Source organism: Humulus lupulus, chromosome 5 (assembly GCF_963169125.1).
Source record: "Humulus lupulus chromosome 5, drHumLupu1.1, whole genome shotgun sequence".
Lineage (NCBI taxonomy): Eukaryota > Viridiplantae > Streptophyta > Magnoliopsida > Rosales > Cannabaceae > Humulus > Humulus lupulus.
Window position 1 is genome coordinate 229,233,788 of NC_084797.1, and position 19,172 is coordinate 229,252,959.

General features: G+C 32.4%; 2 protein-coding genes and 1 non-coding gene across 4 annotated transcripts; 1 reads left to right on the forward strand and 2 right to left on the reverse strand.

Moving 5' to 3' along the window:
* Nucleotides 1-6,091: 6,091 nt before the first annotated feature.
* Nucleotides 6,092-9,485, forward strand: LOC133778315 (calcium-dependent protein kinase 26). The gene is made up of 5 exons (XM_062218203.1): nt 6,092-6,222; nt 6,568-7,478; nt 7,586-7,882; nt 8,379-8,798; nt 8,896-9,485. Exons 2-5 carry the CDS (start codon nt 6,890-6,892, stop codon nt 9,168-9,170), a joined length of 1,581 nt encoding a protein of 526 aa, XP_062074187.1. The 5' UTR covers nt 6,092-6,222; nt 6,568-6,889; the 3' UTR covers nt 9,171-9,485.
* A 94-nt stretch (nt 9,486-9,579) lies between these two features.
* TRNAG-UCC (transfer RNA glycine (anticodon UCC)) lies at nt 9,580-9,651 on the reverse strand. The gene has a single exon. It is a non-coding gene; the product is annotated as a tRNA-Gly (tRNA).
* Nucleotides 9,652-10,046: 395 nt separating this feature from the next.
* Nucleotides 10,047-15,418, reverse strand: LOC133778316 (nucleoporin NUP100/NSP100). 2 transcript variants are annotated; one of them, XM_062218205.1, is made up of 10 exons: nt 15,242-15,394; nt 14,385-14,423; nt 14,130-14,281; nt 13,869-13,956; nt 12,716-13,460; nt 12,475-12,528; nt 11,803-11,897; nt 11,381-11,506; nt 10,904-10,993; nt 10,047-10,497 (listed from the first exon to the last, which is right to left on the reverse strand). In XM_062218205.1, exons 3-10 carry the CDS (start codon nt 14,207-14,209, stop codon nt 10,375-10,377), a joined length of 1,401 nt encoding a protein of 466 aa, XP_062074189.1. In that variant the 5' UTR covers nt 14,210-14,281; nt 14,385-14,423; nt 15,242-15,394; the 3' UTR covers nt 10,047-10,374. The 2 variants fall into 2 exon arrangements, with proteins under 2 accessions (XP_062074189.1, XP_062074188.1); XM_062218204.1 differs by lacking the exon at nt 14,385-14,423 and having other exon boundaries at nt 15,242-15,418.
* Nucleotides 15,419-19,172: the final 3,754 nt, after the last annotated feature.

Genomic DNA, 19,172 nt, shown 5'->3' on the forward strand with positions numbered 1-19,172 from the left:
ACTTAGAGCTTGTGGTTGAGGATGAGGACCTGGGACATTTCCGTGTGCTTGTGGGGCATAGGTAGGGGTAGCGGGAGGGGGATTCCTCCTGTTTTCCCCATAGGTAGGAACGTTTCAAGCGGAACGAGGTGGTGTTGGATGCCTTATGGGCGACGAGGGATGTCTAATTGGCGAGGCAATCCTAGTCCCACTAGGTCGGACCAAATTAGTCTGCGGTCGCTCTACTCCGCCATTTCCGACTCTCTGTGTCTGGCGATCTGATCGTGGCACAGGAAGGTCGATTGGAACATGTCGTCTTTGCGAGTTTTCCCTAGGCCTTCTTCATGGGTTGCTGTGGGCATTTCCAGGTGCATTTGACGGTGCTACTGAACTCAGGGTCGAGGTTCTAACCAACCGGTTTATTTGCCGATGATCCCTGGGAAAGCCATCAAACTGGATTTCTTGGTGATCTTGTGCCATGGGCGTAGAACTCGGGGTCGAGGTCCTAACCGACCGACTTGGCCTGGGTTGCCTATCCCGATGGGACTTATGGGTCCCACCTTGCCTCTTTCCGACATTAACGTCAGTTGCAAGAGCGGGTAGCCGAGCCAAAACCTCCTCAATTTGTTTGTTAGCTTTTGCTAAATGGCTCTTTAACTACATGTTTTCCAACTCTACCCCAGTCAATTAATCTGAGTTTGGATTCGGCGGTAATGACATTGAACTCCCAGTGTCGCCGTGGCCCATCGGTTGCTTTCCCCACAGCTGCTGAACTTTAGGGCTTTGTTCATCGGAAACAGTAGTATGGTGAGCCTCTTGCCCACCAAGCTAATCCGTCTCATTACCATGTCTTGAGTGAGTAACCACCATGATAAACTTTGACCTGAATCTTTCACAATAGCACTAATCTGCAGCTCTCAATGAAAGCACCAAACTGTTGATGCGGTTTTTCACCAACAGTGAATTACGTAAATAGCTGGGATAGATTAATGCTTAATGATAAACCGTAATAAGAAAATGATACTTAAAAATGATGGAAACTAAATATCAAGAACACTCGTTCCTTTTTACGTGGTTCGGATGTTAAAATCCCTTAGTCCAGGAGTCTGTATTATTACTGTAAATCTCTCTATATTTTGACAGAGTATTTGCAATACAGGAAAAACTCCACCCCCTCCCCCTATCCAAGGTCTTGGTATTTATAGAAAAACAATCCCAGGGTAGGCGTTAGGGTCATCACGTGAATACCAAATCCTTACATGACTTGTCTCGCACTAATGACGAATATTACACTTTAAATTAAGGTATGGTCTAATCATTAGGTAAAACCGATTATGGATCATCTGGCATAATTAGACATGTGATGTCTGATCATGCACGATTATATTACGTGTCCGGGAATTCAGGGATAAACGGACATATGATGTCTGATCACGCACGTTTACATAACATATCCAGGTTTATAAAGATCCATGGACATGGCAGAGCATTAGCGTACCTCGAGAAGAGCGTAGCATCAGCTCGTGTCTCGGATGCCATGCTTCATTAGGGTTCCTAGCTCGTATTTATTGCTTTGTACCCATAAGCTCGTGCTATTTACCTGGGGAATCGCACTGTCTTTACAGAGGAAATGTGAACTTGTGGATCATCTATTATAGTTCTTGGCTAGACAGCTGTATCCGAGCTGTCTAAAAGACTCGTACTGAATTTCGGGACGTACAAGCACTATGCTCCAATGCACAATTGTAAAAGTTGATGCAAAAATTAATATTCCATTAATGCTCATATGATATTTATTGAAAATATACAAAATAATAAGGTTAAAAGTCTATCATTTAATGTTGATTGATAAAAATAATAATAAAATAATAAAAATGACAATGGAAAATATGCATTATGCTATATTGATTGCCAAATTTGGCACATGTTTGGTCAAACTTTTAGCATGTGCCAAATTTGGCACAACTTTTGGCACATTATTGGAATAATTTTTTTGTAAATTATGCTATATTTTATGAATGCATCACTAATTTCACACTCTATTAGAGATACTCTTAGAACACTCTCAATGAATGATATACTCTATTTATCAAAATATCTCACTAAAACCTCACTTGTTCTATTTTACCTCACACTTATACATTACACCATATATCAGTTACTCTATATTTTTTTTTACATAATTTAAATATTATATTTATAACAATTATTTATTAGTTAAAGTAAAAAAAATTGAAAATGAAAAAAAAAACAAATAGCTAATGAGAGAGAAAGGAAAAAAGGTAAAAATAAATAACTAAGATAATATATACATTCAAGGTTGAGGCTTAGCTATATCTTATGGAGAATATGATTTTAAGTCTTTTAGCTAAATTTTTTACATATTTGGGACTGCTCTTATACGCTTTTATTTTTTCCCCTTATCCTTTTGGAATGCTCCGACATCTTTTCTATATAATAAGTGTGTAGATTATGGAAATTTTTTGTTTTAACGGTTTGTTTTGTTAATTTTAACAGAATATTCTAAATATTTAACGAAATGTACATTTAAAACTAACTTAAAAATAGATATTTATCAATTATATTAATATAAATTTAAATATTATAAAATATTATTATTATAATAATATTTAATATAAGACTACATATATAATAATTATATTAATATAAATTCAAATTCAAATTCAAATGTTATAAAATATCATTATTATAATAATATATAATACAAGACTAGATATTTAGACAGATGTCATTTTGTAAAAAATTATCAAAACTAGGTCAAAGTGCAAAATTACTTAAAAAAATAAGTCATTTTCACAAATTTCTCTTATTATAATAATAATATGTAATACATAATCTTAATTTTTATTAAAAAAATTATCATTTATGTTTAAAAATATTATCATATTATATATATTTTTTTAAAAATCACAAATAGAATTTTGGTTTAATATTTCATTTAATATGTTTATCCTATTATTTTTTATATATAATATTGTTTATATTTATTTAAAATATTTCTATAACAATAATACAAATTAATAAATATAATTAATAAATTATATAAATAAAATTAATCAAGTGCATTGTACTTGTATCTAGTACTCTAATCAATGTCTTGATAATTAAATATACAATTTTTCATTGAAAAGTCACGGGGAAGTCAAAGTTATATGTTGGGATGCTGTTAATTTTAACTACACAAAGAGTAAAGTCAATATTAAATATTATCACTTTCTTGATATTAAAAAAAATAAAAATCATAGATATGCTACCAAACAATAAAATAAATATTTGTTTATATTCTCGTACTAATATTATTTCATACCAAACCACTTATTTGTGGTATTTTTGACAAAATTATTTTATTGGGCCTAAGAAAGTGTAGTCTCTGGGCTAATCTTACGGCTCCGGAATACGGCTCACTTGCAAAAAAAAAGTGTATTTATATACAAAATAAATTTATTATATAAACTAAAACTGTAGAAGAAATTGCATGTAGTATCTAGATTTAGTTTTTCAAATTACAAGGGTTTGAAATGTAAACTACAAGTTAAAAATATAAATCACACGTTTATCAATGTAAACTGCAAGTCTAAAATCATAAACTAATGTATTTTAGTCACTTTGTCTCAAATTGTGGGTATTAATTATAAAAATAAAATATGTTGATATTTATAGTTAATGAAGGATAAACATGGGTAGTTTTAAAAAAATCCCAAAATTATATCAAAATTCATATATAAAAAATTTAGTCCTCTTTCATTGATTTTTTAATTTAAAATTAAAAAAACCAACTAATAATAATAAAAAAATGGTAGATGTTGGGTAGGGCACTTATTATTGTTGGGGAAGGACAAAAGAAAAACAAGAGGAAAAATTACAAAAAAACTATATTGTTATAAATTTGTAAACTTTGTTTTACAAAAAAAAAAACCTTCATATTTACAAGTGTGTTACTTCGTATTTTTGTAATTTTTTTCCAAATTTCGTATTTTCAATTTTTTATTTTATAAAATTGTATTTTTGTGAATTTTCCAAAACAAAAGAGAACCTCTCCTATTAATAGATTATAGATTTAACATTAGTTGTTTTTTAGGGGGCTTGGGTGGTAGCTAGCTTTAGAGAGTCGTCCGCTACTCTTTGAGTGCTTGCTTACCACATTCTATGTTTCTATGTGTGTGTTTTTTTTATTATTATTTGTTGTTGTACTAGTCTCTTAGTGTTAACTTTGTTTATATATAATAATGATGTTTTTTAACCCACTTTCGATGATAGTTTTTGCTTTTGGCACTAGTAAGTTTCAATCCTTATCTTTAATTGCATATTGTTATGGTATGGTGTTAGGGTCTTTCACTTTGAGATTGTTTTTTATTTTTGTGTGCGTGAATATTTAGTTGGGATTATCTTCTTGAGTATTTTACCTTGTAAATACTTTGTTAACATATGTATGTATGGGTTCTCATCTTTATGATATTTATAAATTAATCATTATGACCTTTTCTAATCTATATTAGACTGTCGAACTTTTATTTATTCCTTAAAAAAAAGGTCGTAACAAGCCAACACTAATGTAAAAAACGGTGATGTACTAATCTTCATCATTATTATTATTATTATTATTCCATTTTTAATTTGTCCTCTACCCCACGCCCAAAAATCATTTAATGATTTTAAATTAGTAATTACATTATTTGCTTTGTATCTTAGGATACAAGTCAAATGTTGTTTTCATTATTTATTACTTATTAATAATAATAAAAGTTTTAAAAAATTCTCATTATCTTCATTCTCATTTTAAAATAATATCATTGCGGAAATGTCAAGATTTTAATTCATACTTATATTTTCTTGACATGACATGTGGTTTCTTCTTGCAACAATCATAAAATAAAACAGAATAGAAATATATTTTGTTCACTAACTTTTTGATGATGGTTTATTCATGGTCAAAATTAACCATAGAATATTAGAATATGTCGAAACCAACCAAATAATGAGTTGATTTCTTTCTTTTTTTGGGCTTAGACTGGAATTAGATTGCAAGAGTCAATTGTCAACACTTTAAAGAAACGAAATTAGAATATTTAAAAAGTATACTTATTATATAATAATATTATAAGTTCCGATTGGGGTATAGATAAACAACATAGCTGGGATATGCATATACAACCAACAAAAATTCCCCTTGTTTATTATGGGCCTTGAATTGAAACCCATTTTTGCTCACATTTGGGGCCCACCCCCATCTACTTCTTCTCATAGCCACTTGTACTTATCCACGTGGCGAAGACCCACATGATCTGATCTGTGTCACCTCCAGTTCACTTCGGCCATGATGATGAGAAATTAAGAATTAAAGGTGTCAATGGTGACACAATCATACGAATCATACCCCATCTGCCCATTGGTTCATGGGCCCCGGCCCAATGACCCATATATTCTATACCCCAAATATTCTGTTTTATTTATTTTCTCATTTAATTTTTTTTATATAGAAGAGAATAATAATAAATTATTCATAGAACTTTCCTTTGATACTAGTAGTAATATTGTTCCCAGTTGTAGGTGAGAGTAATCAAATGGGGACCTGCCCATATAAAGGATATTTATGTCATTTACCAACTCCAAATTTTGATAGTTGAAATCACCATAATTGGCCCCTTATTATAGACACTTGGCAATTCATGTGGTGAGGTTGTAACTTTATTGTGCACATGTACCATCCAACTTTATTTAATTCATTAAAAATAAGTACATGTATTATTCATAAAGGGTCACATCCAAAAATTACAAAACATTTTTAGGTTTTATTTTTAAACATAATGATTTTTTTTAATTAAGTTTTCGATAGAGATTTATTACTATTATTTTAAATAAAATAAGATGACACAAAATAAAATCATTTCCATTTAACACAAAGAAATTTAATATCGAAATTAACAAAACAAATTGTTTATACGATATAATAACATCTTTGAGATTTTTAATTTTGTTGCTATTTTTTTAACCACATTTTTTTTCCTTCTTTCAAATACCTCAAATTTGTTTTATTTTGTTTTTTTTATATATATATAATATAAAATTAGAAGCAACGGGCATTCCCGGTTCCCGGTTACATAAAAAGAGAATGTGAAAGACAGCATTTTGAACAGGTGAGAAGCCAATGACTGGGACTGGGTTTGCGTTGAGAAGCTTTGCCATGGTGGGCTTCTTCTTCTTCTCCACTACTTCTATGAAAAGGTCAGTTTCTCGTACTGCTCACAACTCTAAAAATGTGACTTCTTTTTATGTGTTTTTTTTCTTCTCACTGGGAAAAATATACCCTTTAAATATTTCTTCTCTGGTTATGGGTTTTGCTAGCTTTTATGCTGAATTTTGGTTCTTTCAGTTTCTAGATTTATGCTCATATCTGGGTAATTGCTTATTTGTTTTATTTTTGAGGGGCTTTCATGGTACTGGTTGACAGGAAATCGAACTTAGTTTTCGAATTGTCAAGGTTTTGACTTTGAGTTTGAAATAATGTTGTCTTTATTCTACATCTAAGTTTTAAAGCTACTTTTTTTTTTTTTGGGCTATGGTCAACAGCTAGAAAGAAGAGCTCAAAACCCAGAACCCTGAGATTTAAGCAAGTTGTCTAAAATTTGGAAAAGTTATGTTGTGTGCACCAGGAGATTGATGCTGAGGCTAAAGTTATAGCTTGTCTTCATGTTGGTCTTGGTGAAAGTATATCAAAGATGAGTGAATTTCATTAAGCATACAGGTTTCTTAAAGGGGGAATTTTATTTATGACTGATCCAATTAAAAGAAGATAGTAGGAGAGTCTGGTGATGATGCAATAAGGAGTTTGGAATTAAAAGGTTACATATTTGTTGGTTTTGTTCTAAGAGTTCAATTGAGTTATTTTGGTATGGAAATAGCCAAGAGTGACAGAATTAGGCAGCTTTCAACTCAGTTCTGCAACTGTTACAAAGTGGCAAACCTCGGTGAGACAATTATGGACACAACCCGCGTATCAAATTTGAAAGATAAGTACATTCTAGGTGAACAATTGGGATGGGGGCAGTTTGGTGTCATCAGGGCATGCTCAGATAGGTTTACAGGTGAGGTGTTGGCATGCAAGTCTATTGCCAAAGATAGATTGGTCACAGCCGATGATATGCGTAGTGTTAAGCTTGAGATTGAAATAATGACTAGGTTATCAACCCATCCTAATGTTGTGAATCTCAAGGCAGTTTATGAAGAGGAGAATTATGTGCATTTATTAATGGAATTATGTGCTGGAGGGGAGCTTTTTCACCGGCTCGAGAAGCAGGGGAGATTCTCAGAGTACAATGCAAGGGTTATTTTTAAGCATTTGATGGAAGTGGTCAAGTTTTGCCATGAGAATGGTGTTGTTCACAGAGATTTGAAACCAGAAAACATTCTTTTGGCCACAACATCCTTGTCTTCACCAATTAAGTTGGCAGACTTTGGCCTTGCTACCTACTGCAAACCCGGTGCAGACTTTGGCCTTCCTCTCTTTCTCCCCTCTTCTGTTACACAATTAAATAATATCCCTCCACAATTTTATGTATAATAATCACCTATGTTTATGTGTCCACAGGGCAGAAATTGCAGGGAACTGTGGGAAGTCCCTTTTACATAGCCCCAGAGGTACTTTTGGGAGGTTATAACCAGGCTGCTGATGTGTGGAGTGCTGGGGTTATTTTGTATATACTTCTTAGCGGGATGCCCCCTTTTTGGGGGAAGACTAAGTCACGAATTTTTGATGCAGTGAGAGCTGCAGATCTTCGATTCCCTCCTAATTCTTGGGATCACATATCCTCTTCTGCCAAGGACCTCATCACTGGAATGCTTTGTGTTGATCCTTCCAAAAGGCTCACTGCTGACCAAGTTTTAGGTAAGTAATCTTTTTTTGGGGTAGAGGGGGGTGTTGGAGAATGTGAATTTGTGATTCTTTTATAGATTTCGTAAACAATCAAAGTTTAATAGGTGAACTATAGAAGATTACCAGTTAAAAGTTCTCGTAACTTCGTCACTGACACTATCTACATGTTGAAGATCTGTCAACTAAACACCTCCTATTATTAAGCCACCAAAGCCATCCCTGAAATGCTTTTTTTGATATGTTCGTGTCATATTCATGATTTTCATTAAGGGGAAGTTTCTAGTTATAAACAATTTTCATGCTAGTCATCAATTTGAACAGTTTAACAAGTCTCATTAATCAGATGTGTACTTAATTCCCTATGTTCTTTGCCTATTCTGGTTTATACGTTTCAACTTGGTTAAAATTTCAAAACCAAGCTGTTTTTTAGCGTGTTTATGTTTAAAGACCAACAAGTGTCCTATCCTATTCCAAGTTTTGCTCCTAATAAGCTTACTATCCTTTGCAGCTCATTCATGGATGGAGCACTGCACTCAAGCTGCCCAAGAAACATATGATCAGGAGTACGAAGTTTGCGATGAACTAGAAGTGGGTGGTGGTTCTTTTTCGACTCCATTTATTTCCAGGACAGAGGAATGTGCAGTCAACGGTAGACCATGCACAGTTGGTGATGGGAAATTAAAACAATCACCTGCATTCACTTGCAGATCATCTTTTGCTTCTTTCATAGAGGATGATGGCACTCCTTGTTCTGCATCTGGAGGTTTTTCTTTCAACAGCTGCCACGAATCAAGTATAGCTGAGTTTTCTTCTCCAATTTCATCAATGCCGAGCTTTACCTTTTTCAGTCCAATGTCTACTCTAGTTCAAGGAGGTATTTCATTAAGATTTGAAGCCGACGTGGCATCATTGGATGTAACATTTACAGGTTCGTGATTCTTATTTATTCGGACTGTTGATTTCTTTTATAAAACTCTATAAAGTTATAAACTTGATGTATAGCTGGTATTGTTTTGTAAATGCAGAATCAAACTTGGAGAAGTGCCAGGTAATAGCACAGCCTGATTTTTCGCCTATCAAGCATGGTAGTGGCGATGGAGAAATGGAGCGTAAAGAAATTCGACGAGGAGGAGGACCTGGTGGGACAAAGGTTGGAGGTATTCACAGCAAAAGAAATCACACAATTGGACTCGGCGAGTTTACTCAGATTAATCTCATCGTAACAGAATCAGTGATCCGTTGGGCGTCATGCACGGATATTCCAACCGCCCCGTCCCTCAGATTATCACTTGTTTGCTAGAAGATTAATTGGGTTGAGCATGTGACCAAGCCAGCCAGCCACAACAAAAACAAAAGAAAAAATATTTACACTGTTTTGGAATCTATCTAATGAGTTGATGAGAAGAATTACTTCAACCTGAGGAGCTGAACTTAGGTGTTTTAAGCGTGTTTGTTTGCCTGGATTTGTACGAGGGGTGTGCTACAGTAATGATGCTTTTCTTTGATGGAAAATAACGTATACTGGTCTACTAATGTAAGGCAATTTTACAATATCTAATTTCTCATGGCTTCAAACTAAACATATTCTGATTATTGATAAATCTTTTCTTTCAAAGCATCGGCAATGGCATCTGGGATTTGAATGGAGTTTCTGTAACGATTTCAAGCAACATAAAAATAAAAGTTTAAAATAATAAAAAATTCATAAATGCGTCTGCCGGGAGTCGAACCCGGGTCTATTGCTTGGAAGGCAATTATCCTAACCGTTGGACTACAGACGCTTGTTGGTGGGAAATCTATAAAAGTAAATTTAACAGTGTAAATCAATTTATCTTAAAATTTTGCCTAAAAGTCGGGTCGAAAAGATAGCAATAAAATGATACATTGAATTTATGGCAATAAATTTATATTGTTAAATTTGTAGTTACTTTTTTTTTACCTTTTGAATTCTTTACAAATTTTCATTAGTCTTTAAACTTACTCTAATCCAATGATCACTTTGCCAATTCACAAAAATTTCAAAAAACAATCATGCTAATAACCCTTGTAAAATTTGGTCTAATTGCTCAATGATCAATTTTTTTCTGTTATACTAACAATTTGGAGTAATAGTTCACATGGGTAGAGATGGTTTAACTGTAGTGACCGAATGATAATAAGTTGGACAAGAAGAACATGCCTCAAAACGACATACATTAATAAATATGTAAACTCTAAACCGGCTTTGAGTATAAATTATAGACTTGTAAAGTATCACTAACATGATTCTCTTATGGTACAAAATTAGTAGAGCTTTTCTCTCTTGAGCAATACAAGAATTTTTATCAAGAAGGCACCCTTTACTTTCTGAGGTGAGGGGTCATTAGAAAGAGCAAGCTAACAAGAAGCTTCTCTGAAAAATTCAATAAACATACTAATGGTGCAAAATCCATGCTACCTATTGGTACATTGTTGAAGCTGAAGGTGGTGCAATAACAAAATATGATGTTGCTTATTAGCTACTCTTAAGATGAAGGGGCGCAGTCTTGGATTGCCGTTGCTAGTTTATTTCGATCATCTTCTGTTTTCAATCTAATCAAGAAGGTACGTGCCACGACATCACCACCATCATTTGCACTACCGTCTCCCTGCAAAAACCGACAGGATTGTTTATCATAGTTAGCATGGCTCAAGTTACAGAACATGATATTATGCAACAGTTGGTATTTAGTTATCTAAACCCAGTCAAATAAATGGCTTTCTTGTTAGGCCTTAATACTTAAGGCAACAGAAATAGACCTAAAAGAGTTTTGTAGGTTCATCAACGGGTTAAGTACTGACCTCAGGATTGAAAACGAAACATTTGGGAACCAGGGAATAAGTTCATGTCTGTTAAATTTTCTAATGAAATTTCAGCATGTTTTTATTTTATTTTTATATTTGAATCTTAGGGTATATAAGGTAAACAGTGGCCATTATTATGGTAATAGTGGTCTGTCAGCAGCAAAAATACCATTATAGTAAAGTTAAAAAGCATATTCACAGATCACTTACTGCAGTATGAAATATTGCGACAATGGAATTCTTTTGTGAATTCGTCTTGATGCCCGGGTATATTAAAGCATTAAGCAGCAATTTTCCTACCTGAGTAAATACATGAGTAAATGAAAGAAAAAAAATGTGTCAGGGCTGCTCTCCCTAATCAAGATTAAAGATTTTAACAGCTCTTTCAGGGAAAGAAACCCAAACAAAGTGGGGAGAACAAGGAAAAAGACCATGAACCCGAAAGGGAAAAAAATGTCCAAGCTAGCTTAAACAATCTTATCTACCCAAATCCTACACATTTTCCTTTGATCAAATGATAATTCAAAAGATGTTGGAACTTGGTACAAGTTGTTTACCACTTTAATCCCCCACAAATTTGAAACAAGAACTTAAAAGAGAAGATTTTGAAATGAAAAACAAAACTTATTAATTAAGCCAATTGCTGTAAACTAGATGGAAGCAAAGTATGTTTGCAAGAAAACATACATCGTTGCGAACTAAAATGGTTGGTTTGGATTCTTTTGTACCCTTGCTAACACCCTCTTTGCACTTGATAGAAAGCTGCCCTGTGCCTTTATCTTTCCATGGATCTTTGTCAGCTGGATCATTTGACTGGATACATGAAAAGGAAAACCAGAAACAAAAAACTATTTAAGGGAAAATTAACATGTCTAGACGGATACAAATTCAAGTTTTCCAAATAATTGTTGGACTTAGCACAGAAATTAATTGTAGGATGATACATATTTGCGCAATCATTAACTGCACCATGCTACTAAAAAAGGGAATACATAAATAATGTTGCATAATCATTTTATATTGGACAAAAATATAAATATGCAGCTAAGAGCAAAATTAACAGATGCCTTTTTATTTTGCAGCTCATATTATTGTCTATCTGTCATTACCTTCACATAAAGTTTGCATTTGACTTCATGGACTACAACAACACCCTGTTCTTCAGACTTCTTCAGAGACGGACTGCTAGGTGCCTCTTCATTATCTGTCATAAAAATAAAACATGTAATTATTCTGAAAGAAAAAGAGGACAGAATACATAAGAACATAAATATTGTCAAAAGGTATGCCTGAGAAACATATATGTACATATTTTTGATGCCCCAGAAGCACCAAAACCACTAATCAAGCTCGAGTTGAAACTAGAGGCCCTTTGGGAAATATGAAAGTCATTTTATTCAGCATGCAAGTTGCCTAAATATATTAAATCCTACAGTATAAGAGGGAAAACTCTAGGCTTGAATCCCGACACACAATGCATAAGCATGCTCATCTGAGTCATTTCATATATAGAGCAGTCCATCGCGTGCTTTAAAATTGTCAAAGTGAGCATTCAAAATTAATGCATATATTGACAACCTGACAACATCTACTTAGCAACAACGGAAAACATGTCCAATGTTTGACCTACCAAACCAAACTTATATTAAATGTAAAAAGGCTAAAAGTGAAACACCTACTTCAAAAACTTACTATCCCATCTAATTTATTAGAAATTGGATAATTAATGAAAAGCACGAAAACAAGAAAAAGATCACTAAAAGAAAATAAAAGTGTCCTACCACCGTCCACATCATTTGAAGCATCACAAGTTGTGGGAACTAAACTTTGATTTCCTGCAAATGAATCAAACATCGTAGGATGTCAACAACAACTATTGGACAATTTTTTTGGTCATGATATGTTTTTCATTAATCACTTCATTTCTCACGCAAATGAGCTTTAAGTTCATGAATGCAAGAGCTACTAATCCACAAATAAAATCCAAAGCACAATTAACCATAATTTTAGACTCATACTTACCAAAGGAAACAGGGCTTTGACTGCTCGAGAAAAACCCAGGGCTTGAACTGCTAGAGAATAACCCAGGGCTTTGACTGTTCGAGAATAATCCAGGGCTTTGACTGTTCGAGAATAGCCCAGAACTTTGATTGTTAGAAAATAGCCCAGAGCTTTGATTGCTGGAAAATAGCCCAGGGCTTTGGCTGTTGGAAAATAATACAGAGTTTTGGCTATTGGAAGATACTCCCGAGCTTTGGCTATTGGAGAATACTCCCGAGCTTTGGCTATTGAAAGATACTCCCGAGCCTTGGCTGTTAAAGGATACTCCCGAGCTTTGGCTATTGAAGGATATTCCTGAGCCTTGGCTATCAAAGGATACTCCAGAGCTTTGGCTATTAAAGGATACTCCTGAGCTTTGGCTGGTGGAGAATATTCCAAAGCTTTGACTGCTGGAGAAAACCCCTGAACCTTGACTGTTGGAGAACCCTCCAGAGCTTCGACTACTTGACAACAAACCAGATCTGTGACTGTTGGGCACTACTCCTGTTGAATTCTGATTGTTGAAAAATGTCCCAGAACTCCACGAAGCCCCAAAGCTTGTTGTTGTTCCAACAGGAGGAATCCCAGTTTGCGCTTGAAATAATTTATTCTCAGTATTCTTGGTTTCTGGTATATTTTTCTTTTCAGCAGTCTGCAATTCTGCAGGTGCACCTTCTCCTTTCGCAGCATTTGCTTTGAGCCAGCAAACAACATCAGTGAATTTCTCCTGAAACAAAAGGGTGAAATGAGAACATCTTTCTATATGCAAATCAATTGCTCCACATGTATCATAATGACCTAAAAGACTTCGTACCTAGTTCGCTGTGAACATCAATTTTGTTCTTAATTATGCATACACATGATCACCTACACTTGATTAAGGGATTTATTGGAAGACTTGCAGATTTAAAATCAACCAGCCAAAAAAAACCAACATTCTCATCCTTAACAACAAAAACTAGAAAAGAATAGCATGCTATTTGTCTTTATCAAGAAGCTTGCTAATAATACCATGTGTAAATCATACTAATATAAATTGATTTCTCAATCTAGTTTTCCCAACCCATCAATAAAAAAAGGTAAAGCATTAAACCAATAACATAGCATTCCACTTATACAAAACATAGCAAATTACCATGATGCTTGAAGCATGAGCTAAGTAGTCCCGGGCACCATCTTCCCATAGTTCATCAGGGTGGTTTTTCAATTGTGTTTGCACCCAACTGGAAAAGACACAGAAATGGAAAAAAAGTATGAAAAACTTCAATAAACTGCAAAGCAAGTCAACCCAATTGCAGAAAACAAGCAAAATCTGGTCATGAATTTTAGAATGCTACATAAATACAATACTGTATGAGGGGAGAATTATCACAATATCAACAGAAGAAATGAGAACCTTGCAAATTGGGTGTTGAGAGCTCTCACATGCTGCCGAGACGACTCAGCTCGTTCTAAATTCAAAGAAGGTGTGGCCATTGATTGCTGGTTAGATATCTCTGTCTTGTTAGCATCAAATGGAGATCCTACAATTATTCTTTTACTCCGGAACTGCATCATTTGCCAAAAAAAATTAATACACATCAGCTACTAGTACTACAAAGAAAAAGATAAATCCAATACATATTCACAAAAGTGAGTGTCAAATACGCACAGCAAGATGAAACAACTCTATCCCGTATCCATTCTATTCCTGTCTTACAAAAACAATGATCGTCAGCTATAATATTCTCTCATAATGACTTAACACTATCCGCATACGTCTTATCAACTGGTAAATCTCATTCACACATTCCAAAATCATGTAATCTAATTCTCCAGAACCAGAAATAATCAAAATCAGACAAGCCAATGTCGACATTGAAGTAAAAGACTAACAAGACCAGCTTATATACAACTCCACAGTGCCCCCGCTGTATGAGTGCCTCTGTGGCGGTTAGTACTCCTAACTTTATATTATTCCCTGTATAGCTTCTAACCCAAAACCACATAAATATATATATTTATCATAATTAAACAAATTAGAAGATTGGGTTCAAGATTTCTACTTAAATTATATAGTACTTACCCAATAAAGAAAACTTTGAAGATTAACCTAACACAATAACAAAATTTCAAAATCCTCTTCTTCAAATTCACAATTGTACTAAGCTCAGTAGTATGTCTACTACATTCGTGTATTCATATCCTTCTTTCACTAAAACCCAAATTATTAAAGAGCAAGAAAACCCAGATATAAAACTACAAAAATAAGCATTCACACTGAGTCCCATTAGCGCATTGAGCTCAGCTGTATCGTTCGTTCCCCAATGAAATTCAAAATTTCTACTTTTTTTTTTTGCTATAGATACCAAAACTAATTTTCTTATATAAAAGAAAAATTGTAAATACTTAAAACCAGAGAGAGAGTGAGAATCACCAAACTGAATTTACATTACTATTTACTGAAGAAAAAAATAATTAATAATATAATGTTGAAAAAACGAAAAATAAAGAGAAGAGAAACTTAACGACAGAATCATTGGTGGCACCGGCAACAGGTTTGGATTCCGACACGGCGAAACGTTTCGTTCCTTTCATATTGATTTGGTGAACTTTCCGAGCTCAAAAGCGAAAAATAGGGTTCTTCAAAATTTCCTGCCTTTGGCTCAGCCCGTCGTACTATTAAAAAAATAAATGAGAAAAAAAATCAATAATAATGAAAGAGTAAAAAGACCCTTTTTTGCACAAAAATATATAAAATTATTGTGGAATAAAAGTAATAATTCTGAGCCGTTGGATCAGGTGTGTAATAAGCTTTCAATTGGAGGCGTTGGATGGTATCAGAAACCGTGGGATGTTTTTAGGATATTTGGCGTTGTTGGTTCCCGAAGTATACAATTTATTACAGTTTGGACCTCAAATTTTTAATTTGAGCAATTAAGTCCTTCAATGGTATATTTTCTAACAGTCAAGTCCTTCATAATAACCAGCTCCTCATATCAAAATAAATAAAAAATTCTTAATGTGCATAACTCTCTATAATGACAAAAATAAATTAAAAAAAAGTTATAGATATTAAGCTTTTTTTTTCTTTCTAAACACATTCAGATGTTAACAGGTTAATTGCCAAGAAATTAATAATTTTAGGAACGTAATTGTTAAAATTGAAATTATAAAGACTAAATTATAATAAATGGTATAGTTGAGGGACTAATAGAATCAAATATCTTTTTTATATTATATTTTGCATAATCTGACAATATGGCAGGTCTACCTGGGCCACGTGCTTCTGCTAAGTTACCAGGAATGGCAACCCCAATTGGATGGGATCCACCATCACTGCAATTTCAGGACAAGAAGGAATTTGGGCCCAAATGTTCGGCCCAATTTTTCTTTTCCGTGATTTCTGTGGAAAGGTACATTTGACACAATAATAAATCGACAACACACCAAACAAATTTTTTTATCAAAAATGATCAAAATTATTATTCTTAACCGAAAAATATTGTGTAGAAATTTTTTCAACAAATGGTGAGTTGAAATTATGATTTTTTTAAGCTATTTTTGTCAACAGTATTTGTATGAATGATTTTATGAAATTATAGGATGAAGAGATGATAATTTTTTAAATGTGGTTTCATTGCTTTAAGAAAACTTATACACTAATGTTTAATTTTCAAGTCTAAAAGATGTTTCTTATTTCTAGCTTTCTTTCTTCAACCTACCTTCTTGTTCATCAAACCACCCATTCCCTAATACTGTACCAAAGTATTTTCTTTCAAATCTTTTGTGGTGTAGTTGCGATTTACAGTTGTAAATTTTATAAATGCAGTTTATATCATACCACAATGCATTGTTATATAAATATATCAATTTTTTATATGTATTTCATTTGTATCCCATTAAAAATAAGGCTATGTTGTTCCAATCCTCATTTAATTAGGTTAGCATGTTAAATAAAACTTTCATTCCTTCTCAAAATTATTTATAAACTTTATTATAATGTTTAATTATTAAATTGTTTAACGATAGGTATAAACTGTCAACACCACATCGCACTGCTTTTTTGTGGTGCTGTTTATGTGGTTTTGAGGTGTATGCAGTGTAGGTGCAGTTTGAAAATTTACTCAAATCGCATATGTAGTGTGGTCCAATAAACTCTGTCTCACTATGAACACCCCTAATTAGTAGCACTTCCACCAAAAATATATATATATATATCTTAAATGATTTATAAATTTTGATTTGATTGGATAAGATTTATTTTCTTTATTTCAACTGTAACTTATATATGTATATAAATATATATACTAGCAGAAAGCAACGTGCAATGCACGTTTGCTTAGTTATATTAAGAAAATGTGTGAATTTAGTTTTATTTTATAGCTTTCGTATTAAATTTTATTATTTAATCAAGGATAGGTAAGCATTTAGTACGGTATATTTTTGTGAAGTGTCGTTTTGCTACCCTATATTTACATTAATAGTCATTTGGTACTATGTATTTCATTGATATAATTTTACCAATTTAATAAAACTTCTCTCAATTATATGAGTTCCAAATATAAATTTAATTACTTAATTACATATAATTGATGACAATTTGGTCATATTGATATAAATTGTATTTATGAAATTTGAGTTTAAATACTAAATATCTATGATTTTGAAATAAATAGTACCAAATGATTGATTATTGAAAAAAAGGGTACCAAAATGATATTTTGTAAAAATACGGGTTCCAAATGAATAAATTTCCTATAATTAGTGTCATATATTTTAAAAGACAATATTTAATATAATGTATGACATAAAGATATTACTAAAAATATTGTTGGAATTCAAATAATAACATTGTAAATAAAAAAATTAAAAAAAAAAATTGTATATAGTTTAATAAAGAATGTGATTTTGTCTGAATAAATAAATAATTAAAAAAATGAAGAAAGAAATTAATTTGTCTTTGTAGTTTAGGATGATGATTCATCCTCGTTGTTATCTTGTTTGGCTTCAATTGAGAGAATAATGAAATGTTTGTATTTCACATTATTCATTTTTTCTTCATCTCCGGACAATTTGATTGTCCATTTTTTTGTTGCTAATTTATTTGCAACAATTTCAATGTGTTGATGAATTTCCTACAAGAACAATTTAGAGTTAATTTATATAAATTATGGTATTTTTCATATGTATTATTTTGAAATGTAGTAATATTTATTCTTACCTATGTAAAATTTTCCATCAACTGGACTGCAGAACTACCAAATATCTTTTCTACTACTTCTCCGAACATAACAACATCGAGCTTTCCAGTATCATCTTCTAGTTGCACATATGCCTTAGCACTTAAAATTTATTTAAATATATTAGTTTTAATGTGAATATTAGTTTTTTAAAATTTATAATTTATTTAGAAATTTAAATAAAATGTACTCACTGTGGTGTAGGGGTGCCTCGCTGTTTGCAGTTTGAATTTTCACAAACAATTATTTCGTCATACTTATGTCGTATTTTTCTATGGCATGTTGCACAGGACATGTAATAGTACATTTGGGCAGAATCAATTATATTTATCTTTGCTTCTATCCAAAAGTATTTTTTCTACATCAAATAAGAATATTTCTTTAGAAAGTTAATAATTGTACTTTGTTATTAAATTGAAATAAAAAAGTAATATTTACCTCCATAGATTGCAAAGCCTTCATTGCACGGGGAATATCACAAATTTTGACGGTTTTTTGAAGTCCAATAGATGATATAGTAGTAGATAGATGTGTCATCGACGTTTCAATGATACTTTTAATTTTCAGTGTATTATTATTCGCCCTTTAGAATAAAAAAGGAATAGTAATAAAAGTTAATAAATATAGGAAGATTGTATGAAAATAATATAACTAAATGTAAAGTAATTTGAGCAATATGTGTATTTTAATATGGGGGTATTACCATTGTTTCAATGCAGTTGCCTCTGGAATTTGAGGATTGATTGTAAATGTACTTGATGAACGTGATAATAAGGATAATCATGTGTTCAATTTGAGATTTATATTAATGAAAGTATATAAAAGATATAAGAATATATAAGTTATGTATTTGTAAGTACCTCTATATGTCCGAACAACTATTTGTGTTCCCAAAATTATTGGGTATTCTTCAATAATTTTTGTTATTATTTTGCATTTGTCTTGGACAAACCGACCCCACATAATCAATTTTATTAGGTTGAAGCTGACAAATTAGATTGAATAAAAAATGTTAGTGTACATTTTGTAAGGTAATATCAATACTAAATGTAATTGAAAGTATATATCATCCACATTTGGAATGGGATATATATATAGAAATTAATAACAATAATATTTATATATTTATTAAGTTATATAATTCATATATTATGAATATTATTATTAGTATATATCTAATTTGTTATCCAAAATAACATAATTAACCTATAGTTACA

Excerpts from the sequence above, each read along its gene's own strand:
- LOC133778315 (XM_062218203.1), top strand. The coding sequence starts at position 6,890 with ATGGAAATAGCCAAGAGTGACAGAATTAGGCAGCTTTCAACTCAGTTC. Across the intron at positions 7,883-8,378 it reads CACTGCTGACCAAGTTTTAG|CTCATTCATGGATGGAGCAC; the intron begins GTAAGTAATCTT and ends TATCCTTTGCAG. Across the intron at positions 8,799-8,895 it reads ATTGGATGTAACATTTACAG|AATCAAACTTGGAGAAGTGC; the intron begins GTTCGTGATTCT and ends TTGTAAATGCAG.
- LOC133778316 (XM_062218204.1), bottom strand. The coding sequence starts at position 15,310 with ATGAAAGGAACGAAACGTTTCGCCGTGTCGGAATCCAAACCTGTTGCC. Across the intron at positions 14,282-15,241 it reads GTGCCACCAATGATTCTGTC|TTCCGGAGTAAAAGAATAAT; the intron begins GTTAAGTTTCTC and ends CAAATGATGCAG. Across the intron at positions 10,994-11,380 it reads CCATTTTAGTTCGCAACGAT|GTAGGAAAATTGCTGCTTAA; the intron begins GTATGTTTTCTT and ends GTATTTACTCAG.